The following is a 27,111-nucleotide window of genomic DNA, read 5'->3' as shown; positions in this document are numbered from 1 at the left end:
TCCTCAGTTCTTGGGCTCTGTGACCTTGAACAGGTGAACCTCTCTGAGCCTCAGTTTCTTCACCTGTAAAATGAAGACAGTAACATTGACTTGATAGGATTATTGTGAGCAAAAAATGGGGTTTAGTTCCTACTACAAGGCAGTCACTCAGTGAGTGGCAGCTCGTGTTGGTGCTATGATATGACGGTGATAGGGATGGTGATTCTGTGATGAGCAGAATGCTTCACTGGATACTAGAAGATCTCCCATCAGTCTTTGTTGTTGAAAGTCTTTTGAGAAATGCTACCTAGTTATTCAAAGCCTGTGTTCTGTTCTTTCCCTCCTGCACCCTCTACCCTATCCTTCTCAATAGCAGACCCAGCTGTGGAGAAAGTCAGCATAGACAAGATCCGGTTTTTCCGAGTAGAGCGGTCATATGCCGTGAGATCTGGAAAGTGGTATTTTGAGTTTGAGGTGGTGACCGGAGGAGACATGCGCGTCGGCTGGGCCAGGCCAGGCTGTCGGCCGGACGTTGAGCTGGGGGCCGATGACCAAGCCTTTGTGTTTGAAGGCAGCAGGGTGAGTCTGGCTAGTGTCCACACGTCCTCAGTCCAAGTTTTTCTTCTCCCAGAAGAAAATAATGGCCTCAGAAGTTAGAAGTTCTGAGTCTCTGGATCTCTGGCTTCAAAAGTGAGGAGCCACCACACTGGCTGATGTAGACCTTTGACTGATCATCACGTAGTGATTGTCACTTTGCTCTTTGTTCTGGAGAAGGGCAGACTGCACACTCCAGTCCTTTCTCTAATCGCCTCCATGTCTGCCTTGCCCCTGAGCCCACGGCCCCCTCTGCAGAGGAGGCTCACAGGACCCTGTGCAGCCAGTATGTGGGGGAATCTTACCACTTTGTATTAGAGGGAGTTCTGCTTGTTTTCATAGATGACAAGGCATTGGGAGGCTCGGGCCACCTTCTCCGATAAGCTTTGTACATCTTGGTTTCATGCATCTGTAGGTAGACCAGTTCTCCCTGTGAGCTGCCCTTGGTAGAAGGTCAGTGCCTTGTAGAGACCAGGTGCCACTGCCAGTTAGGAGCAGTCACTCTTGTGGCCATCTCTCCAGCTGCACAGGGGGCTCCAGGACTTCCATTTCTCTAAGTCCTGGGGTCTTGTTTTCTAGGGCCAGCGCTGGCATCAAGGGAGTGGGTATTTTGGACGGACCTGGCAGCCAGGAGACGTGGTTGGATGTATGATTAACCTGGATGATGCTTCAATGATCTTCACACTGAACGGGGAGCTGCTGATCACCAACAAAGGCTCTGAACTTGCCTTCGCTGACTATGAGATTCACAACGGTAAGTCTACCAGCGTCCTCCCTCCCTGCCCCACACCTCCATGGGATAAAGGAAAATCCAGGGTGCAGAGTGAGCTCTTCCACCTCCTCGCTCAGGGCACACCGGCCTTGGCATATTTGAAACTCTGGTGGTGAAAACAATCCCTTAAACCATCATTTTTGAAGAATCAAGACAAATAATGGTGACAGTTGGTATGCATAGTGTAAATGTAAGTCTGAACTTGCAGAGAGGCTGAACAAGAAGCTCTCCTCTGATTCCCTGCCCTGCGCCTCAGCATGTTAAGATTCCCCAGGTTTCCCGGTATCACAAAGGAAATGCTAATTGCATATGGACTAATGTCCCCCGCAGGAGAGAAAAATCAGTGAAAAAGAATTATCCTCTTCTGATTTGAATTGTCAGTCTGAATGTTTGTGTAGTTGAACTTGATGCTTTGATGAGAATCATTGAAACACAAAAGTTTGACTTAGCTGTTTCCTTAAATGAAATAGAATTTATTTTGAAATTCAAACACGCTGTGAAATAAGCACAACTGCAGTTGTAATGGCCACGAATGGACCGCTGTCAGGCAGTGCTTCCAGCTGCACAGAGGAGCAGTGGGTGCTGCTTGTGTCCCATCTACATAACTACGTTATGTTCACAAGGTTGTTGGCTCCAAGAGAAGGAGCACTGGACTGCGAGTTGGCTGACTTGCTCCTGGCAAGCTGTGTGGCTCCCACAGAGTCTTGGCTTGACTTCTCTGGGCTTTGCCTTTTTCATCTGTACCAGAAAATAAGATGATAGACTGCATGAGTGCCAACATCCTTCTCGGATATAAAATTCTATGGCAGTGACTTAATACCCGCTGTGTTCACGTCCCTGGGCTTGGTGCCTTGCCACTCTTTACTGCTTCAGTACAGATGAGGAGGAGGCAGAGTGCTTGAGAGGAAAAGAGGCTGCTTGGGGGCAGGTGACCTGGGTTCCTGTCCTGCTTCTGCCCATCCCCACCTGTGACATCTTGGGTTGACTTTATACCTCTTTGTATCTCATTTCCTCCTCTGTAAATGATTGAGGGTGCCTGGAGCTCTACGTTTCTGAGACATCACAAAAAGAAACAGTCCCTACCCTAAGAAGTTAAAAAGGATAAAACTGCGTAAGCAAGAGCAGAAGAAATACAGAAGTATATATTATTAATCCATATAAAATATTCTTTACTTACAAAGTGTTTTAGCTTTGTAAATCACATTCACACTTTCCACAGACACCTATTATCTGCAGCATGCATACCCAACTGTGCCTTTTTTTAAATTGAAGTACAGTTGATTTGCAATGTTGTGTTAGTTTCAGGTGTACAGCATAGTGATTCAGTTATACATATACATGTATATATTATTTTTCAAATTCTTTTCCATTATAGGTTATTGCAAGATACCAAGTATAGTTCCCTGTGCTATATAGTAGGTCCCTGTTGGTTTTATATTTTGTATATAGTACTGTGTATATGTTAATACCAAACTCCTAATTTGTACTCCCCCTCCTTTCCCTTTTGGTAACCATAAATTTGTTTTCTATGTCTGTGAGTCTATTTTTGTGTTGTAAATAAGTTCATTTGTATCATTAGTTTAGATTCCACATATAAGTGATATCATATGATACTTGTTTTCCTCTGTCTGACTTACTTAGTACAATAATTTTTAGGTCCATCTATTGTTGCTGTAAATGGTATTATTTCGTTCTTTATTATGGCTGAGTAATATTCCATTGTGTGTGTGTGTGTGTGTGTGTGTGTGTGTGTGTGCGTGCGTGCATGTGTACATACCACATCTTTATCCATTCATCTTTTGATGGACATTTAGGTTGCTTCCATGTCTTCACTATTGTAAATAGTGCTGCTATGAACATGGGGTGCATGTATCTTTTCAAATTAGTGTTTTTGCTGGATATATGCCCAGGAGTGGGATTGCTGGACCATGTGATGACTCTATTTTTAGTTTTTTAAAGGAACTCCATGTTCTCCATTGGGCTGTACCAGTTTACATTCCCACCAACAGTGTAGAAGGGCTCCCTTTTCTCCACACCCTCTCCAGCGTTTATTATTTGTAGTCTTTTTGATGATGGCCATTCTGACCAGTGTGATGTGATACCTTATTGTAATTTTGATTTTCATTTCTTTAATAATTAGTACTATTGAGCATCTTTTCACGTGCCTATTGGCCAACTGTATGTCTTCTTTGGAGAAGTGTCTCTTTAGATCATCAGTTCATTTTTTGAATGAGTTGTTTGTTTTTATATTGAGCTGTATGAGCTGTTTGGAAATTAATCTCTTGTCGGTCACATCATTTGCAAATATTTTCTCCCAGTTCATAGGTTGTCTTTTCATTTTGTTTATGGTTTCCTTTGCTGTGCAAGAGATTTTTAATTTAATTAGGTCCCATTTATTTAGAATCCAAGAACTTTCCATATGTTTATGTCATCTTCAACTTCTTTCATCAGTGTCTTACAATTTTTGAAGTACATACAGGTCTTTTGCCTCCCTAGGTAGGTTTGTTCCTAGGTATTTTATTCTTTTTGATGCAATGGTAAATGGGATTATTTCCTTTATTTCACGTTCTGATATTTCATTGTTAGTGTATAGAAATCCATCAGATTTCTGCATATAAATTTTGTATCTTGCAGCTTTACCAAATTCATTGACGAGGCTAGTAGTTTTCTGGTAGCATCTTTAGGATTTTCTACATATAGTATCATGTTATCTACAAACAGTGACAGTTTTACTTCTTTTCCAACTTGGATTGCTTTTATTTCTTTTTCTTCTCTGATTGCTATGGCTAGGACTTCCAAAACTATGTTGAATAAAAGTGGTGAGAGTGAACATCCTTGTCTTGTTCCTGAAAACCTTTCAACTTTTCCCCATTGACTATGATAGAGGCTGTGTGTTTGTCATATATGGCCTATATTTTGTTGAGGTATGATTTCTCTATGCCCATATTCTGGAGAGTTTTTATCATAAATGAATGAATTTTATCAAAAGCTTTTTCTGTATCTATTGAAATGATCATATAGTTTTTATTCTTCAGTTTATTAGTGTAGTGTATCACACTGATTTGCAGATAGTGAAAAATCCTTGCCTTTTCTGGGATAAATCCCACTTGATCATGTTGTATGATCCTTTTAATGTATTGTTGGATTCGGTTTGCTAGTATTTTGTTGAGTACTTTTGCATCTATGGTCATCAGTGATATTGGCTTGTAATTTCCCTTTTTTGTGATATCTTTGTCTGGTGATGGTGGCCTCATAGAATGAGTTCAGAAGTATTCGTTCCTCTGCAATTTGGGACAACAGTTTTAGAAGGATAGGCGTTAACTCTTCTCTAAGTGTTTGGTAGAATTCACCTGGTGAAACCATCTGGTCTGGACTTTTGTTTGTTGGGAGTTTTTTAATTACTGATTCAATTTAAGTACTGGCAATTGGTCTGTTCAAATTTTTTATTTCTTCCTGGTTCAGTTTTGGGAGATTGTACCTTTCTAAGAACATGTCCATTTCTTCTAGGTTGTCCATTTTTATTCGTGTATGGTTGCTTGTAGGAGTCTCTTATGGTCCTTCATATTTCTGTGGTGTTAGTGGTAACTTCTCCTTTTTCTTTCTGATTTTATTGTTTTGAGCCCTCTCCCTTTTTTTCTTCAAGAGTCCAGCTAAACATTTATCAATTTTGTTTATTGTTTCAAAGAACCAGCTTTTAGTTTCATTGATCTTTTCTATTTTTTTTTTAATCTCTATTTGATTTATTTCTGCTCTGATCTTTGATTTCTTTCCTTCTACTAACTGGGTTTGTTCTTCTTTCTCTAGTTGCTTTAGGTGTAAGGGTAGACTGTTTATGTGAGGTTTTCTGTTTATATCCTGAGGTAAGCTTGTATCGCTATAAACTTCCCTCTTAGAACTGCTTTTGCTGCATCCCATAGGTTTTGGATCATCATGTTTTCATTTTCATTTGTCTCTAGGTATTTTTTTGTTTCCTCCTTAATTTCTTCAGTGATCCATTAGTTGTTTAGTAGCATATTGTTTAGCCTCCACATGCTTGTATTTTTTACAGTTTTTTTCTTGTAGTTGATTTCTAATCTCATAGTATGGTGGTCAGAAAAGATTCTTGATATGATTTCAGTTTTCTTAAATTTACCAAAACTTGCTTTGTGGCCCAGAATGTGATCTATCCTGGAGAATGTTCCACGTGCACTTGAAAAGAATGTGTATTCTGCTGCTTTCAGATGGACTGCTCTGTAAATATCACTGAAGTCCATCTCGTCTAATGTGTCTTTTAAGGCAGCAGAAAGACTGGCTTATGTGCTGGTTCAGAGGCAGAGGGGAGGAAACCATGCAGGTGGACCTGAGGGCAGTACAGAAGAGCCATTTTCTAGCACTGCTCTTTGGAAATAAGTACTTACCAAGTACCCACCACAGGCAGTGCTCTCTCCATGAGGCTAGAGGAAAACAAAGGACTAGTGGATTCAGGCTCACCCCAAGGAAAGTAGCTCCCTGGAGTAGAAAGAGTTCAAAGACCAGCAACCTTGTCATGGCTTTCCTCTGTGTGGACTGCGGGAGGTTACTTATCCATGAGACTTTGGCTCCACATAAGGAGGAAGTAAGAATCTTGTCTTTGTGCAGAGTTCTAAGAACTTTGTAAAGTCCAAAGCCTTGCTACTCAAAGTGTGGTCTGCTTGTTATAAATGCAGAGTCTCACACCCCGCTCCAGTCCTATGGAATTGCAAGCTGCATTCCAACAAGATAGTCCAGTGGTTCACGTGCACTTTAAAGCAGTGATCTAAAGTATACACAAATGTAAGTAGTAGCAGTTTTGAGAAGCTCATTTTCTAGTTGTAAAAATAAGGAAGTGGAAAATACAGAAAGGTAACTGACAGTGCAGAGCAGTAGGTTAGAAATGGCAAATGACCAGTACAGGTTGAAAAATCTCTGAGAATGGGATTGAAATGGAGGCTTAAATAAAGAACATGAGCTTTCTACCTCTAAGGAGAAGGGTGTTTCTCAGCAGACGTAGGTAGAGTAATAGGGTGGAATCAGGAAACTACAGGAAAGAGTGATGATATATTTGGGAAGAGTTGTATATGGAATTTATAGAAGATGAAGCTGGAAAGAGAAAGTGTAGGGTATAGCCTTGTATACCAAGACTTGATCTTTTTATTCAAGAAACTTTACTGTCTAATCTGGGCCCTGCACCCTTGGACTTCACTCCCTATGACAGGGGGCTATGGTAAGTTTCAAGCAGAAGATACTATGAAGAAGAGAGACGTTTTGGGAGAACTCTGCTTTTAGAGATCATCTGTGTCATAATGAAAGAGATACCTCATAGACCTTTTGCGTACAGAAACATGATTTGACCTTCAGAATGAAAAAGTCTATTATTAGGAATCTGTTTTTTAATAGAATTGTACTGTATTACGTTAACACATTGTACTGCAGTATTATAGCACACTTCAATAACACAGAGACAAGATAATTGGGAAGCCCTTTCAGTTCTGTGGTGGCTCAGGAGTCGGGGGAAGGGCAGTTGAAAGGGAGTCAGTGTGCCATTCTTTGATGACAACAGCCCAGAGGCCTGCAGAAACCGTACAGCATCTCTGTTCTCTGCTTAAAGTGGAAAGAGGCGTGAGTCTTGCCTTGAGCTGTTAGGAAAAGCATCTGTTGAAAATAAAACATTTTGAGCATTGTAGACCCTCATGAAGCAGAATCTCCTATGTGTCTGTGTTCTGGTCACCAGCCTTGATTCAGGCCATTTATCCCAGTGGAGTTGTGCTGTACAAAGTTTTTAGCCCTTGAGGGGAAGGGATGAGGGCAGGCAGTGCAGTTTGTGGCTGGTTTTTCCCTCTGGGTTACTGATAAGTTGTCATCTCCATCCTCTTCTGCATCATGGATAATATACTCTTATCAGCCTTATTAGAATTTTCCTAATCATTGTTCCCTCCCTTGTTCCCTAGCCTGGACCATCGCAGCTCTCAGTGTTGTCACTAAAAAGCATCTGGAAGCTCAGAAGCTTCCACCGTGAAACCTTTGCTATTAGTCTTCTCTTTTATTCCATTTGAAGGAAAGGCAGCTAAAATCCTGAACATCCTGCCAAACAGAGCACGATGTCTGGAAGAGGCTTTAGGGCTAGTGTCCTGTGCTGCTCTCTGACAGGCACTCCCCTGGGGCACATGCCACCCTGCTCCAGCTTCGATGTCTGCAGGGGCAGCCTGAGAGGCTGTCCTGCTGTTGACCTGTCAGTGTTCGACAGACAGCCCAGCTCTGCTGGCGGCTCTTCCATAGGCAGCAGATGAAACTTACTTGCAGGCAGTGTCACTGCCATCTGCACACAAACGCGCTGCTACTGAGGGTCGCCCTGTCATCCTCTCTCTGGATGGGTACTATGCTTCAGAAAGTGGCTGGGGCAGGGAACGTGGCCTCTAGTTTCCTGTGTTTCCTCCAAGGCTTGTGACCATCTCAGTGCTGCCCCTGAACTCCATCTTTATGAGGCTTAGAAAATTCAGATTATTGGGGAAAACATGAGCTGCTGGATTGAGACTCTGAGATGCACCCAGGAATGGTCTGGGCAGCCATCTCACCACTTCCCCGCAAGATCTCAGTTCTTCCTTTGCTGGTGGTGATTTTGCTCTCCTATCTGTATTCAGTTCAAATTGGATGAAAAATAGATCCATGGTTTGGGTTTTCTGTAACTGGTTTCTTTCCAAGCTCCTGAATTATAGAAAGGTGACCTCCTGGCTGTCTCCCTTCCTAATCACAAAACTGTGTGAGGCTTTGTCACATAAGGCTTATCAGAACCCGGGGTCCTCTCTGCAGGACTTCAGTGTGTGTGTTCTTGCCGCTCCTTTCCCTCTCCTTAGGTGCGTGTAGGGAGGGAGTATTGCTTTTACCCTTTGTTTTTCCATCTTCTTCTCTGGTCTCATCTGAAGCTAGGGGTTAATTGAGTCGTGTACTAAGTGCAAATCCTTGTGTGTGAGTCATTGTTCACAGTGATGCCGTGTAGCTTTTCCAGATGGATCTGTCCTTCCAGACCAACTCCAAGGAGCCATGTGGCTGCTTGTGACAGGCAGCCCTTCTCCTCTAAGGGGCCTGGAGTGCTTTGTGGTCCTGGGTCTCCAGCTGCCTGATCTAGAGGCAGAGTGGTCAACTGCCCGACACTTAGGAAAATCATCTGAAAAGGGAAGGAAGAGTTCATCACAAAGCAAGTCATCAGAGATAAGAATTAGAAAGCAGGCCTCTGGGCCTCGGTCCCCTGCCCCCACCCGGCTTGCTCTAGACTGTTCCTCTGGCAGTATTGTCCACCTGCCGGCTCCGCATACTTCCCAGAAGACAGACCTTAAGCAAATTATTCCACTTGCTAGGCCTCAGTTTCCTCGTCTGTAAACTGGGTGTAATAATGAGCTAAATCTATAGAGCACTGAGCCCAGGGCCTGACACCTAGAAAGTACTTGATAAATATTAGCTGGTGTGGTTTATCATCATTGTTCCCCCTTATCTGGCCATCAAGCAGAATGGTAAAGTTACATGAGGTTGTAATGTCGCAAGTAAAAAAGTTCTAGAAGTGGAGAGCTTAGATGGAGCCTCTCCACCCGGGGAGGGGAACAGATTACAGGTATCCAGTTTTCAAGTATTCTTCCCCAAAAGACAGGGCTGGTGAGTTATGAGGATTAAGCTTTGTTCCCAGTCTTTTCTGAGTTTTCTCTCTTCTGGCTCAAGCCTTGGGTGTAGCTTCTCCTCTGCTGCTGGACAGAGCTGTCCCCGCTGTTCCAGCTTAGCCCCCGGGAGGTCCCTGACACTCTCTCCCTCCCATTGCTTTGACATCCTCGACTTTAGTTCCTGAGCCTGTTTTCACGCAGGCCCCAACGGCACAGCACTGCACTCTGTAACGAGTGCAGCCCTCGGCCCCAGGACAGAACCACTGTTTAAATCTGGGGCATTCGTCTCCTGTAGCCCTCACTCCCCCAACCCTTGCGCACTGACTGGCAGCTGGTCCGTGAGTCAGAGGGTGTGGAATCTTTTCCCATTTTGTCACTTGCCCTTCTCATAACCTTGGTCAAGTCTGTTAGCTCCTCAAGTCTTTAGTTTTATCTTCAGCAAAATCCTGTCCCCTCTGCTGTTGGCTTAGGAGCCATGAGGTTGCCCAAATTCCTTAGGAAAAATTGCTGTGCAAATATGACCTGTTTTCCTTTCTGCACGTATCTTACATTGTCCGGGGTTGGGGGGCGGGGATCTGTCATTAGGAAGTCATTCATATGACCTGAATTATTCAAAAGTCCTTGTTGGTTTTGAGTCTGCTGCTCACTTACTTCATCATTCAAGATATTCGAGAAGAAAGAAGAGAGACTTTCTTAAGATGTCCTACCTACTGACATTAGGGCTGGAACGCTTCATAATCGTGGCTCCAAGATCAAACTGCTGTGGTGGTACTTTTCTGGGTTGGATTACCCTCCTCTTCGGAAACCCAAGTTCTGTCTTAGCGCACACCATTCACTTTGCCGCATCCTGTTTGCCTTTCCCATTTCTATACGCTTCTGGTGATCAGGACAGTTTCTTCTCCTTCCTTCACATCTTCTCATAGCACAGAGCAGAGCCCTCTGTCCCAGTAGGGACTCGAGAAATTCTGCCAACAAGCAATCCTTATTCCACACTGGAGGCAGATTTCCAAAGATTCCTTATTTATAAAAATCTCTGTCAATGAAAGGGGACGGTTTCGCCTGTCACAGCCCGGAGTGCTATGCCAGAAGCCTAGCAGTGCTCAGGATGGTGAACGAATTGGTTCCTGTGTGATGGACCGGTCCACCTACCTGCCTGAGGGGCGAGGCCACCAGTCGCGGGCAGCTCTGAGAGGAGGCTCTCTGTACAGACGTCCCCTCCGTCGCTGGGATCTCACTGTAGCCCTCTGCCTTAGAAATGGCATTAGACGGTATCAGATAGTGTCCTAAATGAGTTCATAGTTTCTGGAAGCAGCCAACTCGGCTTGCAAGAGATGTACCTTTCACTTATGTGACTTATTTCTATGGAAACTTTGTGGCTTAGAAAACAGTATATAAATACTCCCTCCAGGAAGAGTACATTTTGGTCTTCGTCTCTATGAGAGACTGACTTACTTTTGAACATACATTCTCCCCAGATTGGCCTTTAAATTTTCCCTTGAATAAACACCAGGAGTGACACCGTTTTCCTTGCGGGGGCTCCGAGTCCTGCTTTAGCCACCAGCCTCCAAGCCCTTCCTCCTTTGCTGGGCACTCCTGACAGCCTCAGCTGCCCTCCAGCTGCCTGCCTTTCACATTTTCCCAAGTCTGGAATAATTAGTGCTTTCCCAGCTTGGCTGATTTGTTGGTCTACAATTATAATTCATAAATAGCTCACAAACAAGAATACCCAACACTTTGAACTTCCGCTTTGGGTCTGTTCTGCACTGCAAGGTTTTAATACGATGGGGAAAGAAGAGAGCTTGGAGGGACGGTAACTGTAGGAGTGGAGAGTTTTCTACAGCTCCTGCCTGCTCAAAAATCTCACCTTCCTGCTGAGGAGAGGATTATAGCACCAGGGTGGGGTTTGTAAACTGTATTTTGTAAATAAGCAGTCATCATGCCAGCATCCGAAACTTCTTACGCTCATGCTCTGAAAACGACAAGAACCATCAGACCTCTCGTTTCACTGGGGAAGATGCTAAGACCCGGAAAAGTTAGGCCATTTGCATCAAGTCATTCTTTAGGCTTCTTGTGTTGTTTAGTTTGGGGCAGTATTTAAAATTACCTGGGGCCTAAGAACTGGAAGCAACCTAAGTGCCTATCAACAGATGAATGGATAAAGACAATGTGGTGTAAATATACAATGGAATATTATTCAGCTATAAAAAACGAAATTCTGCCGTTTGCTACACCGTGGATGGACCTAGTAGTGTGCTTAATGAAAGAGTCAGAGGAAGACATACTCTATGTTATTACTTATATGTGGAATCTAAAAAAATAAACGAGTGTATGTGCAAAACAGAAACAGACTCACAGATATAGACAACAAGCTAGTGGTTACCAGCGGGGAGAAGGAAGGGGATGAGACAGGGGTACAAGATTGAGATACGAGCTCCTATGTATAAAATAGATAAGCAACAAGGATATATTGTACAGCACAGGGAATTACAGCTGTCAGTGGAATATGCACTGTAAAAATATTGAATCACTATGTTGTACACCTGGAACTAATATTATAACTCAGCTGTACCTCAATTAAAAAAATAAGTGTATCTCCAGAGATTAAAAAAATAAAATAAAAATTACCCAGGATCTAATATCAATTTTAACTAAGGCACAGATAAAGGGTTTCACTTTTTCTCCTACGGTTTTGCTTTTCCAGCTGATAATTTGTTTACAGTTTGGACTCCACGTGGCCTCCTATTGTGGAGTTTATGTGCCAGGAAGAGAGACAAAGGATGCTGTCCTCTTTCCTCCTGCATCCCAGAGCTGCTAAGGAAGCACGGGGTCCACTTCCTCACAGCTTCCTGGGACGGTCCTGGGCTGACCGGGTTCTCTCCCCACCCTGCAGGCTTTGTGCCCATCTGCTCCCTGGGACTCTCTCAGATCGGGCGCATGAATCTCGGGACAGATGCCAGCACCTTCAAGTTTTATACCATGTGTGGCCTCCAAGAGGGCTTTGAGCCTTTTGCTGTCAACATGAACCGAGACGTGGCCATGTGGTTCAGCAAGCGGCTCCCAACATTTGTCAACGTGCCAAAGGACCATCCACAGATAGAGGTAACGTTCCACGTCGCAGGTGGCCCTGGCAGGACAGGGGAACCAAAGCACTAAGCTCACGCTGATGGTCCTGTGTCCAGGTGGTGCTTATCTAAGTCCACACCCTGGCTACCCGCGGCCGCCTCCTCGCTGGCCCTCAGCGCTGTCATTGCAGGCACCTTAGTTGGGGCAGCTCAGTGGCATTTTACAAGTGATAACCACCTTGCAGATTCCACCTTGCAGGTCAATCCCCAAACCTTTGGGCCACTGTGTTTTCTCCAGACATTCCTAAACGGGTATTGTCAGAGTAACACAGTAACCAGAGGCCTTAAATGTTGCTTTCCTAAAACAGTTCAGCCCCTGCACTCGGGATGACGGGTCCCAGGTGCGACCCTCCCGGGCTCGCGCCTCGTGTCTTTTAGGCCTGTTGAATCGCTGTAGAACCATTTCCAGCTCTTCAAGCGCAGGTGTGGTAGTTGTCTGTGATGCTCCCCACCTTGTGCAGGGAGCAGAGAGGGAGAGCAGTCTGGTTCGGGTTCTGGCTCTACATCTAGTCACCTTTTTTCTCTCATGGCGTAGGGGTGGGATGGGGCTGACGGGAGGTCAGACAGATCAGCTCCAAATCATTGAAGCCTTAGATCAATGGCTCGCTTCCACTAGACTGTAAATCTCCCTCACTCACCTCCCAGTCTGAATTCAACCAGCATCGACTCACTCCTTCCCTTTACCCCACACCCTTAAGTAGTAGAGACTTCAATTTCTCTGGTTCCTACCTGACCTTTACTTTAGATAGCTGGCTCATAAACCTTTTGAAAGTCATGAACCCCTGTGACAAACCAATAGAGTCTAGAGACCCTCCACTTAGGGAAATCTGCAAACTGCACAAAAATACACAAGCACGCTCATGCACCTCAGTGTAGGAACTGTTTTCTGAATTGCAGGGAGACATGCTCAGATCATAACAAAACTATTATTGTGAGTGTTGACTTCCTCTGCTCCCCTTAAATACCCCCCAACATATGCTGCAAAAATCCAGCGTTAATCTTTCCTCTTCTAACCCTGCCCACTGCATTGCTTGTGCCCTGGAGCTAAGAATTTCTCCAGTATTTCCAGGAGCCTCTGTGCTCAGGCTGTGACTGTGGTAGAGGTGGGAAATGCGCTGGGAGGAGAGTCAGTGCCAAAGGAAACGCTGATGTCTCTTCTTGCGCTTTGGGCTTCCTGGTACCCTCTCCTGTAAGATATTCTCATGCCCGCTGACAAGGGAAGCCTTTGGAAAGATTTTCTTCTTCAGCCACTTGCCCTCTACCCAAAGGCCAGTCTCATCGAACACCACGCTGCATCACCCCACTGCCTGGCACCCTTGCCCTTGCAGAAAACCCAGTGGGCATGTTTTAAAATCCCTGGGTTCCCCAGCCAGAGACAGATGTGTTCCTTTTTAAAGGGCAGGGTCCATGTAAGGATGGGTGTAACAGTTTGGTTATCACTCATGACAACTTCTGTAGTGCACAGATAGCCTTGACATAGGTAATGTCCATGAGAGAAGGAGGGACAGGATCAGGATCGGATGCTCAGCTGTGTCAGGTGAGGATCGTGGTGTTTCCAGGTCGTGAGGATCGACGGCACCATGGACAGCCCTCCGTGTCTCAAGGTGACCCACAAGACGTTCGGCACCCAAAACAGCAATGCCACCATGATCTACTGCCGCCTGAGCATGCCCGTCGAGTGCCACTCTTCCTTCAGTCACAGCCCCTGTCTGGACAGTGAGGCTTTCCAGAAAAGGTGAGGGCGGGCCTCCAGCTCTCAGAGAGCCTCACTATGTCTGCTGCTGGCTTTCTGTCTGTCTGCTTCTTCCTCTACGTCAGCACCACTAGAGCTTTGTGGGTAGGGGACCCTCTGCTTTCTGCCGGGTAAAGACACGAGGACATGTGTACACATGAGTACACACCTGTGCACGTGTGTGTGTGCATGCACGATGTATAATTAGGGGACCCATCTGGGTCACATCTGGTGGACAAGTTTCTGCTCTTTCTGAGCTCTGTGAGTCCCTAGCCTCCTTGCAACCTATAATTCATGTTTCTGCAGGAAAAAGAATGTAAGTGCACAAGAGCGGGGCATTTGTTGCCTTTCTGTGCAGTTTGAAGCTTCTGTTGGCAAACACTGCCTTCTCTGTGTAACTATGGCCAGTGTCCAACCCAGCAGCTGTTTGACTCATGAGTAATGTGACTTCTTCTTTCTTGATAAAGAATATGTTCCTTACTGTCTTTCTTTCTGTTAATGTCTGTTTTTAATCATTGATGGATGTCTTGCCCGGGTTTCCTGTAGAGCTTTATCATCTACCAAGCTTTAAACAAGCAACCCTGCTTGAGAACAGGATAGTGTATTCAGAGGAATCCCTGGCTACATTATTACAATCTCCCCAACCTCTGCCTTGCTCTAACTTCCATCTGGGCTAAAGGGCAAAAGTTGAAAGTCACAGCCCTGCCTGGCGGTAGCAGGTTACTAATGAACAAGTCCAGTTGGGGTCACTCACGTATAGGAAGTAGCCGGCTTCCTAAACTCGCCTTCATCATTCAGTAGAGATCAGTTACATGTCAGATTGTGGGATTCTCTGTACAGCTGAGGAACTAAAATGTGGATTATCTTCCCCCCAGGAAACAGATGCAAGAAATACTCTCTCACACAACAACAGTAAGTAAATGTGCTCTGTTATGGTTTTCATGATTTGATTCTTTGCTGTGCCTGGTAATATGCCCTTTACAGCAAAGATCTGTCGAGATATCCTCTTTAATTGCCAATTACTCTGTCTTTTTATATCCATCTTGATGCTTTCAGAACGCATCTATGGCATTTCTCAAGTGGAGGAAAGAAAGACAGTTATTCAGTGCAAACCCGAGCTCTACCTGGAGCAGCTAATTTGGCAGCATTGTGTACTTGTTGCCTGCTTGCCACCAGGGACCCAGCACTGCCTTTCTGATTGAAATGAACATCAGATGGGGGAGGAAAGGGTTGCTCTTAATTTAATCTTTTTGTTTGCTCTTTTGTGTAAACTTCTATGAATCAACTCTCCCATCTCTCTGAGCAGTGCCAGAATAATGTAGAAAGCAATCAAATGAGAAAAAGGAGCAGGGAGCCCGCCCAGAAGGTGGGGGCTGCTTTTGGTCCTTTCTCTGTAAGCTAAGCAGTAGTTAAAAGCAACACTTCCTAATTTCTTTCTTACTTTCTCTCTTTCATCCTTCTTTAACACCTGACAGAAAAAAACAAAAGACAAAAAACAAACAAACATCCTTTGGGAGAATTGCATGTTACCCCTTCTATAAAGTTATCCTGCAATCCCATGTTCATAGGTTACCTGTCAGGAGTGAGATTCTTGCCAGGGAACATCCCACACTCACTATGTGCAGGGCACGGCACTGGGCACGTTGTATCACCTTGCCTCTTATTTTGCACCACAATCCCAGGAGATGGACAGTACCAGGCACTGGGAGGCACAGAGAGGACAGGTGACTTGTCCAAGGTCACACCTAAGAGCTGCCAGTGCCAGCATTCGAGTACAGCCTTGTCTGGCTGACCCTTTTATCTTCCAAGCAAAAAAATAGGACCGACTAGAAATTATAGGGCTTCATTTAGAATAAATGTGCTCAGTTTCATAAAGGAAATGATGAAGCAGCCATTCACCTCAGTGCTTTAGTTGCGATAATAACACAGCGATACACTTCACAAATTGTTACAGTGCCTGCCAAGAACTCTGGTAGTTTTCAGCCCTGCCTGTCATTCAGCCTGATGACCACACAAAGCACATTTGACCACAATGTGGGCTTTTTCTTTTGTAGCATCTTTTTTGAGACTTTATTAGAGATAATAATAATAATAATAATAACAATAACAACAACAACAACAACAACCTTCACTTCCCGGCAGAAGTGGAAAGCGTAGCCTGAGTTTGGTGACCCCCAATTGTTCTCTCTCTGAGGGCAAACAGGTGCCCAGCAGCCCTGGTACCCAGAAGAGCATTAGGGTCCTGTGCTGACCGTTCTGAGTGGCTGCCCCTGATCCCAGCAGCAGCATCTTCTGGGCAGAGGGTGGTAGATGAGACACCTGATTGTTTAGGTGCTGAAGCACACAGAAAAGGGAGAAATAAGGAAGCCAGCTTCTCTCGTCAGCCCTTCCCCCGGTCTAGCATTCAGTGCAGGACACCTCCAGAGCAGTGTGTGCTTTTTAAGAAAAGGAGGCCAGGTGAGCTCCTGCACTATTTCCTCCTCTTGAGCCCGCTCCCCCCAGCTGGGGGGGGGAGGTCACTCACTCCCGCTGTGGTCTCTCTGCAGCAGTGCTACTATGCAATCCGCATCTTTGCTGGGCAGGACCCTTCCTGCGTCTGGGTCGGATGGGTGACTCCGGACTATCACTTGTATAGTGAGAAGTTCGACCTGAGTAAAAACTGTACCGTGACTGTTACTCTGGGGGATGAAAGAGGCCGAGTCCATGAAAGGTAAGGGGGCTCTCAAGGGGGCAGGGTTGGCCATCAGGTTCCTCACTCCCGTCCCCAGCAGTCTTTTTCCCTTCCCCCTCACACTTCAAACAAGGAAATAGTCCAGCCTCTATTATAATGAGAAAATGGCTTAAAACCCTTAAGTAAATTGGGGGTGGGGGGGAGCGGGCGGAGAGGGTAGATGATGGGAGGAGTGTTACTAACCAAAATAAAGGACAACTTCATCATGTATATAAGACATGACCCAGGGATAGGAGATACAGATGGACAATTGGGAAGTCTGGACTGCCTCTCAGACTCTTCTCTGTGATTTCTGGGCAAGCCCCAATTTCTACAATGTCAGAGCAAGACAGAGAGAAATCCACAGGTGCTTGAGAGAAGTCAATTCCAAAGAAATAAAAAGATGTACCGCATCACACAGCAACTGATCAACCCAGAACTCGTCCTCCCAAGAGTTCGTAATGCTGGAAGTATAAAGAACATAAAAGAGACTTAGAAAATTCATGAATAATAACCACTGACTAAAAATTAGGGATCCTAAGGGAAAATATGTTTTAGGCACACCCATACCTTCCCACTGGTCCACGGGTACCACCAGAGAAAGGACCCTTGGCCAGCGATGCCCCAGAGGTGACCCAGCAGACCATGCCTTATTTCCACCTAAGTGAGATTTCATAGAGTCTTTTCCCGTACAGGCTTGTATAGAAATGTAATAAGTTGGTTCTTGTGCTGGCCTTCATCCCTACAAAGTCAGGAATGTTTTGCAATCAGTGCTTATTAGGTGCTCCTGGCTCATCATAGACTAGTGTTCAGAGGTCAGGCACAACTGCTATGTCCCTAAGGACCACTGTGGGCAGGTGGTTAAGAGCACAGATTTTCCTGGGTTTTAAACTGGGTTCCAGTATTTACTAGAGGCGTGACTTTGGAGCAGTCACTTAACCTCCCTCGGTCTAAATTTCCTCAAATGCAAAATGAGAATTAGGATTCCAATCTCACATAGTATTGTGCGGATGAAATGAGATGATACGTAGAAGAATGTGTAGAATGGTACTTCGACCCAAGCACCCAATAAACATGACTGTTACCACCATTCCTGAATGTCCATTATGTTATGAGACCTGGAGTAGATGCTGTAACCAGAAGCAACACCTGGCTTAGTTAGAAAGGAAAGTACATGGCAGCAGCTGACCAACCCAGACTGCTCTTCAGCCAAAAGAACACAAAGGAGACGTTCCCATCCCGGTCGGGTCTGTTGTTCCATTTTGCTGGCTCTGCCATGCCAGACAAGATTATTTGATTTATCTGATCCTTGGTGACCACATTCATCACAGAAATTCACTGACACATTGGCACCTAGAATAAGACCTAGTAGGTGCTCAATAGTTCTTGGTTCTTTGCCTTGTGTGATAAGAAATATAAATACAGGATGAATTTTCAGATGTGTTCAGGCATTACAAATCTGGGCCCTTTAAAATATGACTGAAGTGTGGCATTTCATACTCCCTCAGCTTCAGTTCATTATTAATTGAATTCTGCAGTCATCAATGTACTTGGTGCCCTGACCACTGAAAAGCAGTAATAGGATGGCTGCGGTTTAACCTTACTGGAAACCTAGCAATGGCTCTGACTCTTTGGAAGGAACAATTTGCACTGGCCCTGCCTGAGGGCATCACACTGAGAAACCAGCCCGACTGATGCCTCAGAAGAGGAGGAGGGAGGGGGTAGGAGGTGAAGCAGTACTTCCAAAGGAGATTTGCAGTTGTCTGGAAAAGTGACAGACTTTTCAAACTGGAAAGAACCTGGGAGAGTTCTAGCGAAACTCTTGGCTTTCTAAGGCCAAATCAGATTAACCTTAAGATTAAAGGGCTGCTCTAGCATCAGGTGCAGAGCGGCTCTCTCTTTTTGCCTGAGACAGTTCACCTGATGCTACTTCAACAGATCGGGTCCCTCAGAGGAGCAGCACCAGAACTGGGCTCATGAGGAGACCGACTGGCTGCCTTTTGCCCGCAGCCATCATGAGGGGCTCTGGGAACCCCCGTGCCGCTCCTCCAGAGCCACCAGGGTTTGAAAACTTACCATTAGGAAATCAATCAGGTTTTGTTGCTTTAAAGGCATTTTGCTTATTGTAGTTGGCTTTTAAATCTTAAATGCCTAAGATGGAGTTTCCATTCTGGAGGTCGGTAGGTGGTGAAGAGTGCAAGGGCAGGACCCCGGAGCTGAGAGGGCGGGGTGGTACACATGAGGAGGTGGGAGGACATCAGAGACAAACTGTCTACCTGGCACATCCTCCCGGCCTAGGCCTGCCATCCTAGGGAATGCAGACCTGAGTTCTCAGCTGTCTCAGAGCCTTTTGCCCTGACACTGGCCTGGGACTCGACACAGATTTTGGTTCCTCCTCTTAGGCCAGATCCCTCTGTAGCCCAGCTGTGGCTGTCATCCTCTCTGTGCCTTTATTTCCCACCTCTACGGTGGGAATACTACCTCACCATTATCTGCTTCAGAAAGGCAAATTGACAGCGAGGCGGGAAACAAGTCACCTGACACTGCTTTTTGAAGCAGATCGACCGCCACGTTCCTACACAGAGTGTTTCATGCCCAAGGGAACTGGGTTGAAGCTGAATGATTTTATTTTAGGAAAAGAATTCCTGGGGGCTGATTGGAAAGCTTCCTTGGAAGCTCTGGGGGCCTTTCGTTCCTGAGTCTCGAGTGCGAACTGCTGCTGTCTGGTTCTGAGCCCTTCCCTCCCTCTGGCTTGCAGTGTGAAGCGCAGCAACTGCTACATGGTCTGGGGTGGGGACGTTGTGGCCACATCCCAAAGGGCGAGTCGCAGCAACGTGGACCTGGAGATCGGCTGCCTCGTGGACCTGGCCATGGGCATGTTGTCCTTCTCGGCCAATGGGAGGGAACTCGGCACCTGCTACCAGGTAGGGGGTGGCTTCTGGAGCCAAAGCAGCGGCATTCCCAGCCTGGGTGCTCAGGGCTCTGCTCCTCAGTCTTCTCCATAATTGGCATCCCCACCTCTGTGTGTAGAGTTAATGCACCCATGTGGTCCAGAGCCATCTAGGACTACAAGCAAGAGCAAAGTGACTTCATTTTATTCAGAGGGGGGAAAAAATCTCACTTGAGGAAACTCCTGTGTTCAAAACATACACCTATAAAAACTGATTAACTTGCCAGCTAGTGTTCCCTTTGCAAAGAGGTTATTCTCGTTCAGTACGGATTTTTTACAGGGTCCTTTAAAAATGTATTTACATAAATAATGTATTTCTGTCTTTCATTGACTGTGAACTTCGATAGAACTACTCGGGGAAGCCATCAGTTACACACACATAGGTTTACCTGTCATTAACCACAAGAAGCCTGATCTCCTTTCAGCCGGATTTTCATCTTTGATGGCCAAGTAAGCTTGGAAAGTACTACATACTGTAACCTCCTTTGGAAGGTTTGCAGTGAGCATGAGTACAGGAAACCTTTCAGAAATGCTTCAGAATGAAACCTAGCCAAGCATTTCTCATATTAGTTAACCAAGAAAAGGCTTTTTTTTTTTTAAAACTTCAACAACTAGTAGTATTCTATAAGCCTGGAGTTCTACAGGGCATACCATGGAAAAGACTAAGTTAGGGAGTAAATTTCTGTATTAAACCTTCTTGACATAGAGAATGGAGAGCCTCTTATACATGTGGCTAGAATGTTATCTGGGTTTAGAGAATAACGTCCTGCGCCTATTGAGAGTAATCAAAGAAATGTTTATTACAGAGAGATCTTAATTTTGAAACAAAAAAAGAATTCTGGGTGGAGAGAGCAGAGTGTGTAGGTGGAAAGAATGGCACAAGAAGTGTAATGGGGCAGGGGTGGTGGGGCATAAGGTGTGTTTGAGGAACGATGCTCAGAATAGAATGGGTGATGGTGCATGGTCACAGATTTAGAAAGGGGGTATTGGTAAGAAACGAGTTGCTCCTGAAGGGCCCTGACCAGGACCGTGGCAGGCTTAGCTGACTACAGCAGATACAGAGCATTCTGCTACTTGGTAAATGGGTGAAGCCCAGAAAAGCCCCTTGGCAGTCATTTGGCCTGTGAATGGAGAGCTGGGGGTATGCAGAGGAGAGAAGGTAGCTGCCCCAAACCTGAAATAGTTGGTGACCGAAAACAGATGGACAGAACCCTTCCTGGGGGCCAAGGACGGCCTGCTGGCATGGAAGCCTTTTCCTGAACTCAAAAATCAACACGTGAGAGAGATAAATGCAGATAGAAAGGAAAGTTGCTTTTAATCAGAATGCCGGCAGTCTGGGGAGATGGTGGCCTCAGTGTCTCCCAGAGACCGTCTCCGAAGGTTCTGCTCAGCCATGACAGTTTTAAAGGGAGAAGGGGAAGTAATCACAGTTGATCATTGAGATGAGGGGTCAGTCATTACCATCCCCCACTGTGTGCGGGTTTGTGGGCTTCTCATGATCTCTCCAGATGCTGTATTGTTCACAGTTTGTCCGCGAGAGTACTGATGGGGAGCTAGGGAAGAGATCTGGTCATCTGTTCGTTATTCTCCATTCCCACTTCTGTGATCTATGGAGAAAACCAATAGATTAGGCACTCCGTTGTGTGATCAGAAGATTTGAAAAGTAGGGGGAGGGGGCAGTGCCTGGTTTAAAAGTTAGTTATAATGTTGCTAAAGGGACAAGGCAAACGGGGTTTCCTGGGGAGGGCAGTTTCCTGCAAAGAGCCGCCCCCCAAGCCCTGTCCAGCCCCTCCTGCAGTGGGTAGCCCTCTGCACCTTCCCCTCCTCCCCTGGGAAGAAGTGGCGTCATCAGCTGGGACCCAACCAGCCACTCCCAGAAAGGAGCCTTTGCAAAACCAAGCTTTGAAGCAGAAAGTAAGGCAGTAATTTTTCCAGTACTTTCCCAGGAGTCCACCTCCCCTCCCCTGCCCCAGTCCCCTGAGGGGGTGCTTATAGACATTACTGCTGTCCTTCAGAATCCATTAGCTTTTTCCCATTAACTTTTGAAATGAGTTTGACTAAGGGGTCCTCCCTGAGCTGCAGAGAGCTCCAAAAAAAAAAAAACCACTTTTAAGGTACCTAAATAAGTAAGTAAATAAACAACCTATGGTGTTTGCAGCAGCAGTGATTCACCCACTTCAGGAAAGAGCCCATGATGGTGAGAGTGAGATGGCACAACAAAGACCAGGATACCGTGCCATTTGTACCCCGTCTTTCACAGCGGTTCCTGGATGGTGCCGGGCTGGTCATTTGTCTTCTCTGAGCTGCACGTTAGCCCTGGCCTCGCTCCCCGCAAGATGCCTGCCGTGCCTCCATGCATGTAAATCCTGATGGCTCTGCTCAGTGGTTCCAATCCCTTCCCACCCCAAGGTGGGAACGGATGTCCGGACTCTGCGCAGGGACCCTGGGGAGGCTCCCCCGCAGCCACCCACTGCTCATTCCCCGCGAGACAGTAACGTGTCCAGCTGTGCGTCTGGTCTCCTGGCGGTGGGATGATTGTTATTCTGCGGCTGTAGCCATTTTCATTTTTCAGTTATCTCGGGAGGAGCAGGGCAGCAATATTTATACACTGGCTTTCTATTTGGAAAGGACCAGTAACCAAAATAATGAGAGAAGGATTCTCTCAGACAATGTTTCCAAGCCTCCCCATTAAATACTGCTACGCAATTGGAAAAGCTTTTTCTGTCTCACTTAATGTAATCATGGGAGAAATGAGAGAGGAAATGTATGTTCAAGAGATACTCCTCAGTGCCTGCCCCTCCCACCCACCCTCCGTCCACATGGCTCTGAGAACAGAACCAGCTAGAAGATTCAGTATTTCCAAGAGGGGCTGCTTTTCAATTCAGGCTAGTTCCTATGCCCCGACCTTCACATGTGACTAGACAGAGAATGTCTATTATTGCAAAGACAAAATAGATCAGCCAGTGATAAAAGGTACCTTAAACACAAAGGGAAGAAAGGCCATGCATTTCATGGCAGCCTCCAATCTGGGCTCGCTGCTTACTCCGTTAGAATGCACACTCCCCATCTAGAATGTGAGCTCCTTGAGGGCAGAGACCGTCTCCCCTCTCTCTTGTTCGCTGCTGCCTCCCCTGTGCACGAAACAGCACCTAGCACCTCGTACTCCTAAGTATTTGTTGTCAAACTGACCAAGTCAGCTGGGAAGCCACTGTATTCATTTTTTAGTTGCTGCCTGACAAGTTACCATGAAATTAGCAGCCAAAAGCAGCATCCGTGTGTCACTTCACAGTTTCTCTAGATGTGGCCAGGTTCTCTGTCCAGGTTCTCACAAGGCCAAAATCAAGGTGTCGACTGGGCTGAGCTGGCTCTGTTGGGAGGCTCTGGGAGGAATCCCCTCCAAGCTCACTCACACTGTCGGCAGGACCCAGCTGGCGTTGTGGGCTGCGGCTCTGGGCGCCCCGTTTTCTCGCTGCCTGGCTCTGGGGAATGCCCACATTCCTTCTCACGAGGCCCCTTCCACCCTCAAAGCCCACAAGGGCACGTCCGGTTCTTCTCGTGCTTTGACCCTCTCTGACTTGCCCTTCTGCCCCCGGCAGGAGGAAACTCCTGCGTTTTAAGGGCTCATGCAGTTGGATTAGGCCACAAGCGTGTTCTGTCGGAAGGTCAGCTGGTAAGTAGCCTTCCTGACATCTGCAGAATGCCTCTTGCCCTGTGACGTACACGGTCCCAGGACCAAGCCCAGGGTCAGGAGGGCAGTCTAGGATTCCGCTTACCACACCACCCGTTCTGTTTCTCTCCTGCGTACGCCCATCAGGAGCTCACACTTGTGTTTTCTTGTTATTTTGGTGACTGAAGAGAAATTTCCATTGTTTACCATGGTGGAAGTGTACTCTGCACGGTAGAAATAAACCTGTCCCAGGGTGTCCATCCTAAATGCTTTCAAAGACCTCCTCTCTGCAGGGAGGCTTGAGGAGGGCCCTGGCGTTTGACTGGGTAGCTTGTGAAGTTTGCAGGGACCAGTCCTGAGGAATCTATAAACACGCCACCCTCTTCAGCTGATTTGGCTCAGTGTCGGAAGCCTCCGGCTGAATGCAGTTCTCTCTCCCTGTGAGCGCAGACTCGAGGGCTTCTTGCTGGTCCAAGTGAAGTTTTCTCAGCCTCCAGACCTCTGTTGGCCTCGGGTTGCAGTGGCACGAGGTTCACACATTGTTCTAGATGTCCCATGTTGGGCCTTTGAGAAATCAAGGGCCAGCCCAGGGACGACTCTTGCCTTATGGCCGAAGTTACACAAATCAGAATTTCCCTTTGTGTCTCTCACCATGGCATACCCAGAGCCTGGCACAAAGCAGGTGCATGACAGGCAGTGAATAATTGTTGAATGTCCTCAGCAAAGTTTATTTCAGACACAGCCGGGCAGTTCTAGCAGTCCGTCCCTACATGTTATGTTGGTCTTCGGGGTAGCATCCTTTCATATCATCCGTGGGTACCTGACGTACCTGGTGTAAAGCAAATGTTCACGTGGGACGCGTGTGCGCACTGCAGTGTGCTGGAATGACATCTGCCGACCACAAGTCCGGGGCTTAACCAATCTGCCCTCTTCACCGTGAGCAGATGACAGCACTGGACAACACAGTCTTTTATGGCACTTCCAGCCATTAAAAGGTGCGTTTATAAACCTTATGTTTAGATGCACTGGGGAAGTTCATTGTTTAAAAGCAGCCTGTAACACATATCCTAACCAAAAGGAAAATCACTGTATTCCTTTTCTGTTGCCTCGTAACAAATCACCACAAACTCAGTGACTGAAAACGTCATACGTTTACTGTCCCACGGTGTCCAAGGGCCAGAAGTCAGGGCCCAGCTTAGCTCAGTCCCCTGCTCAGGATTTCATAAGGCTATAGTCAAGGTGTCAGCCAGGCTGCATTCTGTTCTGAAGCGCAGGGTCCCTTCCCACGAGGAGCTCCTGTGGTTATCAGCAGAATCCAGTTTCTTGCAGTTGTAGAACTGGGGCTCCATTTCTTGTTGGCTGCAGCCGGGGGCCGACCACTCTCAGCCCCATGAGACCCTGGACCCCTTGTCACGTGGCTCTCGCCCAACACAGCAGTTTCTGTCTCTGGGGTCAGCTGGAGAAGCTTCCTCTCCAGTCTGCTGTGAAGGAGTCTTACATGATGCAACCTAACCAAGGGAGTGACAGTTCTTTCACTTTTGCCTTATTCTGTTTTCTAGAAACAAGTCAGTTTCTAGGAGAGGGGATTGTACATGAGGTCACTCACTGGGGGACGCTTGGGCTGTATGTTCACAGTGCCCAGCATCCCCGAATCTGACGCGTTGGGAGAGTCGTGAGAATGTCCTAATGTCTAAATTTGCTTAAAGGCAAAGGGCTTCAGTTGGTGGAATCAGAGTCCCATTTCTTCTTCTATGGTCCTCCAAGTCTGATCAAAGCCCTCCATCAAAGTGAGCAAGTAACAGGTAGAGCTCCTGGTGTCACAAATACACAGATCCACGTGCCTCATCTAAATGGCAGCTGAAAGACAGCTGGTGAATTCAGCACCATTTAATGTAAGAACTAGAATCACGAAGAGGGAGGAAAGGGTGAAGAGAAGTCCAGGGGAACCAGGTGAGAAGGAGAGGTTTTGCAGGAGACAGGCGCTGCGGGCAGCCTCCTCAGGTTACCCTGGGGAAGTACCCCATGGTCCCTGCCTGCAAAGTGGGCTCTCGAGTGGGAGCACTTCTCCCTTCGAGGGACATTTGGCAACCTCTGGAGACGTTTTGGGTTGTCACGATTGTGGTGGGGGTGGGGAGTACGATGGACGTCTTAGTACGCAGAGGCCAGCGATGCTACTAATTGTCCCCAGTGCACAAGACAGCCCCCCCCACACTTACCTGGCCCCAACACCAGCTGTATCAAGGCTGAGAAGCCCTGCTGTCAGTCCCCGGGCTCGCCTGACCAATGTCCATGTGCCTTCAGAAATAGTAGTGAAGTCACTGCACTGCCTTCAGTTGTCACCTTCCATGGGTAGGAGTGATGACGGAGCTGCCCGTGGCCAGGGGTCTCCATGCTGTGTGAAGAGCCAGCATCTCACGTTATTCTGTGACCAGAGCAGTCATTGCCTGTGATGGCAAGTTGGTAGCTCCCACCAGAGGAGGCTGCTGGCTTCAGTTACCTGAGAGAGAAAATGAAATGACACAAGGTGGTTCAGTCCCGTGTGGAGAGAGAGGAAGAGGAGTGTTTAAGGTAGTGAGCAGTGATGGCATCTACCAGCAGGCACCAGGTCCCTGGGAATTTCTGAGCAGTGGACAGTGACCAGCCGGTTAACTGTCCTCTTTCAGCTCGAGTTAGAGTGAGGGCATTGATTAAAACACCCCTGATTTCACCTCCTATGACTTTATAATGCTGAGCAAACCTCTCCATTTGTTTTGGTTTCCAGGTGGAGCCCAATACCAAAGTGTTTCCAGCGGTCTTCCTGCAACCTACAAGCACCTCTTTGTTTCAGTTTGAACTTGGGAACCTGAAGGTATTTATCTGTCCCCTCGTCTAATGGCTATGACGTGAGAAGGTGCCCTAACCACTTGCAGGGAAAAGCTCAGGCCCGAGAACACAGGGAATCTGTCACTTCTTGCTTCTCGTATGCCCCCGGGACCCCTCCACTTGCCCGTGAAACTCACACGACAGGACATAGGTTCCCGCTTTCCCCTGCTCCCACTTCTCCTGGTGCTGAGGGAAAGAATGCTCGTGTAAACCCGTTACACAAGGTCTTAACTAATGCTGGCAAAGCCCTCGTTGGTCCCTGTGTTACCGAGCCCAAACTCGTTCTGCTCGCTACACAGCAGGCCAGTAAATTGGGAGACGAGGTGTTGGGACAAGTAACGACTTTATTCAGAAAGACAGCAGGCCAAGAAAATGGCAGACTAACGTCCTAGCGAACCACCTTCCCCAAGTTAGAATTCAGGCTCCTTTTTTCTTTTTTAACCACATATAAATCTTTAATCTCACAAAACTACAGATATACAACACGTATTTTATATGTAATAAAAATATAAAACTATGTAGTAGAAAAAAGCTCACTAAATGCCTGATAATGGCTGGCTCTGGGAAGAGGGGGGATGTCAGGGAAATGAGGGATGATGGATGGTAGGAGAACTCAACTTTCACTGCAGTATTTCATTTGGTTTATTAGTGAAAGGTTTGAGCAGTGGGTACAGCTGCCTGTTTATTATATTTTAATATTTGAAAATTTAGAAGAACGGAGTTCTGTTAAAAGTGAAAGACAACTATAGAGAGAGAAAGAGGTTTGTTGACCAACAATTCTAACCAAATAATAGGTCTGTTTTTTCCCGGCCATGAACACCACACTAGTGTGTACCTCATACATTATGAAAGTCCTAGCCTTCAAGTTTTTTTTTTTTTTAATCTTTTTACTCAGTTTTCAAGAATTCAGGCTCCTTTTATACTAAGGGGGGAGTGGTGGTTGGTTGTTGCCAACTTCTTGGTGTCTGATTCCTTTGTTCTTGCAGCTGTCCCTGTGGGTCAGGTCCTGGTGTCCCTGTAAACTTCCAACAAAACAAATGCTATTTTCTGTTCTGCAACTTTTTATCTTTATATGAATGG

The 27,111-nt window shown here is 46.4% G+C and overlaps 1 protein-coding gene across 10 annotated transcripts in view; it reads left to right on the top strand.

The window, feature by feature from the left end:
• Positions 1-27,111, top strand: part of RYR3 (ryanodine receptor 3) — a 500,053-nt gene that overhangs the window by 303,189 nt on the left and 169,753 nt on the right. For 9 of the 10 annotated variants that reach the window (XM_045524185.2, XM_074365868.1, XM_045524186.2 and 6 more), the window contains exons 26-33: positions 353-558; positions 1,153-1,327; positions 11,879-12,087; positions 13,670-13,845; positions 14,718-14,754; positions 16,389-16,552; positions 19,311-19,476; positions 25,931-26,017. In XM_045524185.2, coding sequence (XP_045380141.1) covers positions 353-558; positions 1,153-1,327; positions 11,879-12,087; positions 13,670-13,845; positions 14,718-14,754; positions 16,389-16,552; positions 19,311-19,476; positions 25,931-26,017 — 1,220 coding nt within the window. The remainder of the gene's footprint in view (positions 1-352; positions 559-1,152; positions 1,328-11,878; positions 12,088-13,669; positions 13,846-14,717; positions 14,755-16,388; positions 16,553-19,310; positions 19,477-25,930; positions 26,018-27,111) is intronic. The other variant, XM_074365865.1, reaches the window with a different exon arrangement.

Source organism: Camelus bactrianus, chromosome 6 (genome assembly GCF_048773025.1).
Source record: "Camelus bactrianus isolate YW-2024 breed Bactrian camel chromosome 6, ASM4877302v1, whole genome shotgun sequence".
NCBI lineage: Eukaryota > Metazoa > Chordata > Mammalia > Artiodactyla > Camelidae > Camelus > Camelus bactrianus.
Note: the sequence above shows the minus strand (reverse complement) of the source record. Positions and strands in the feature narration are given on the sequence as shown.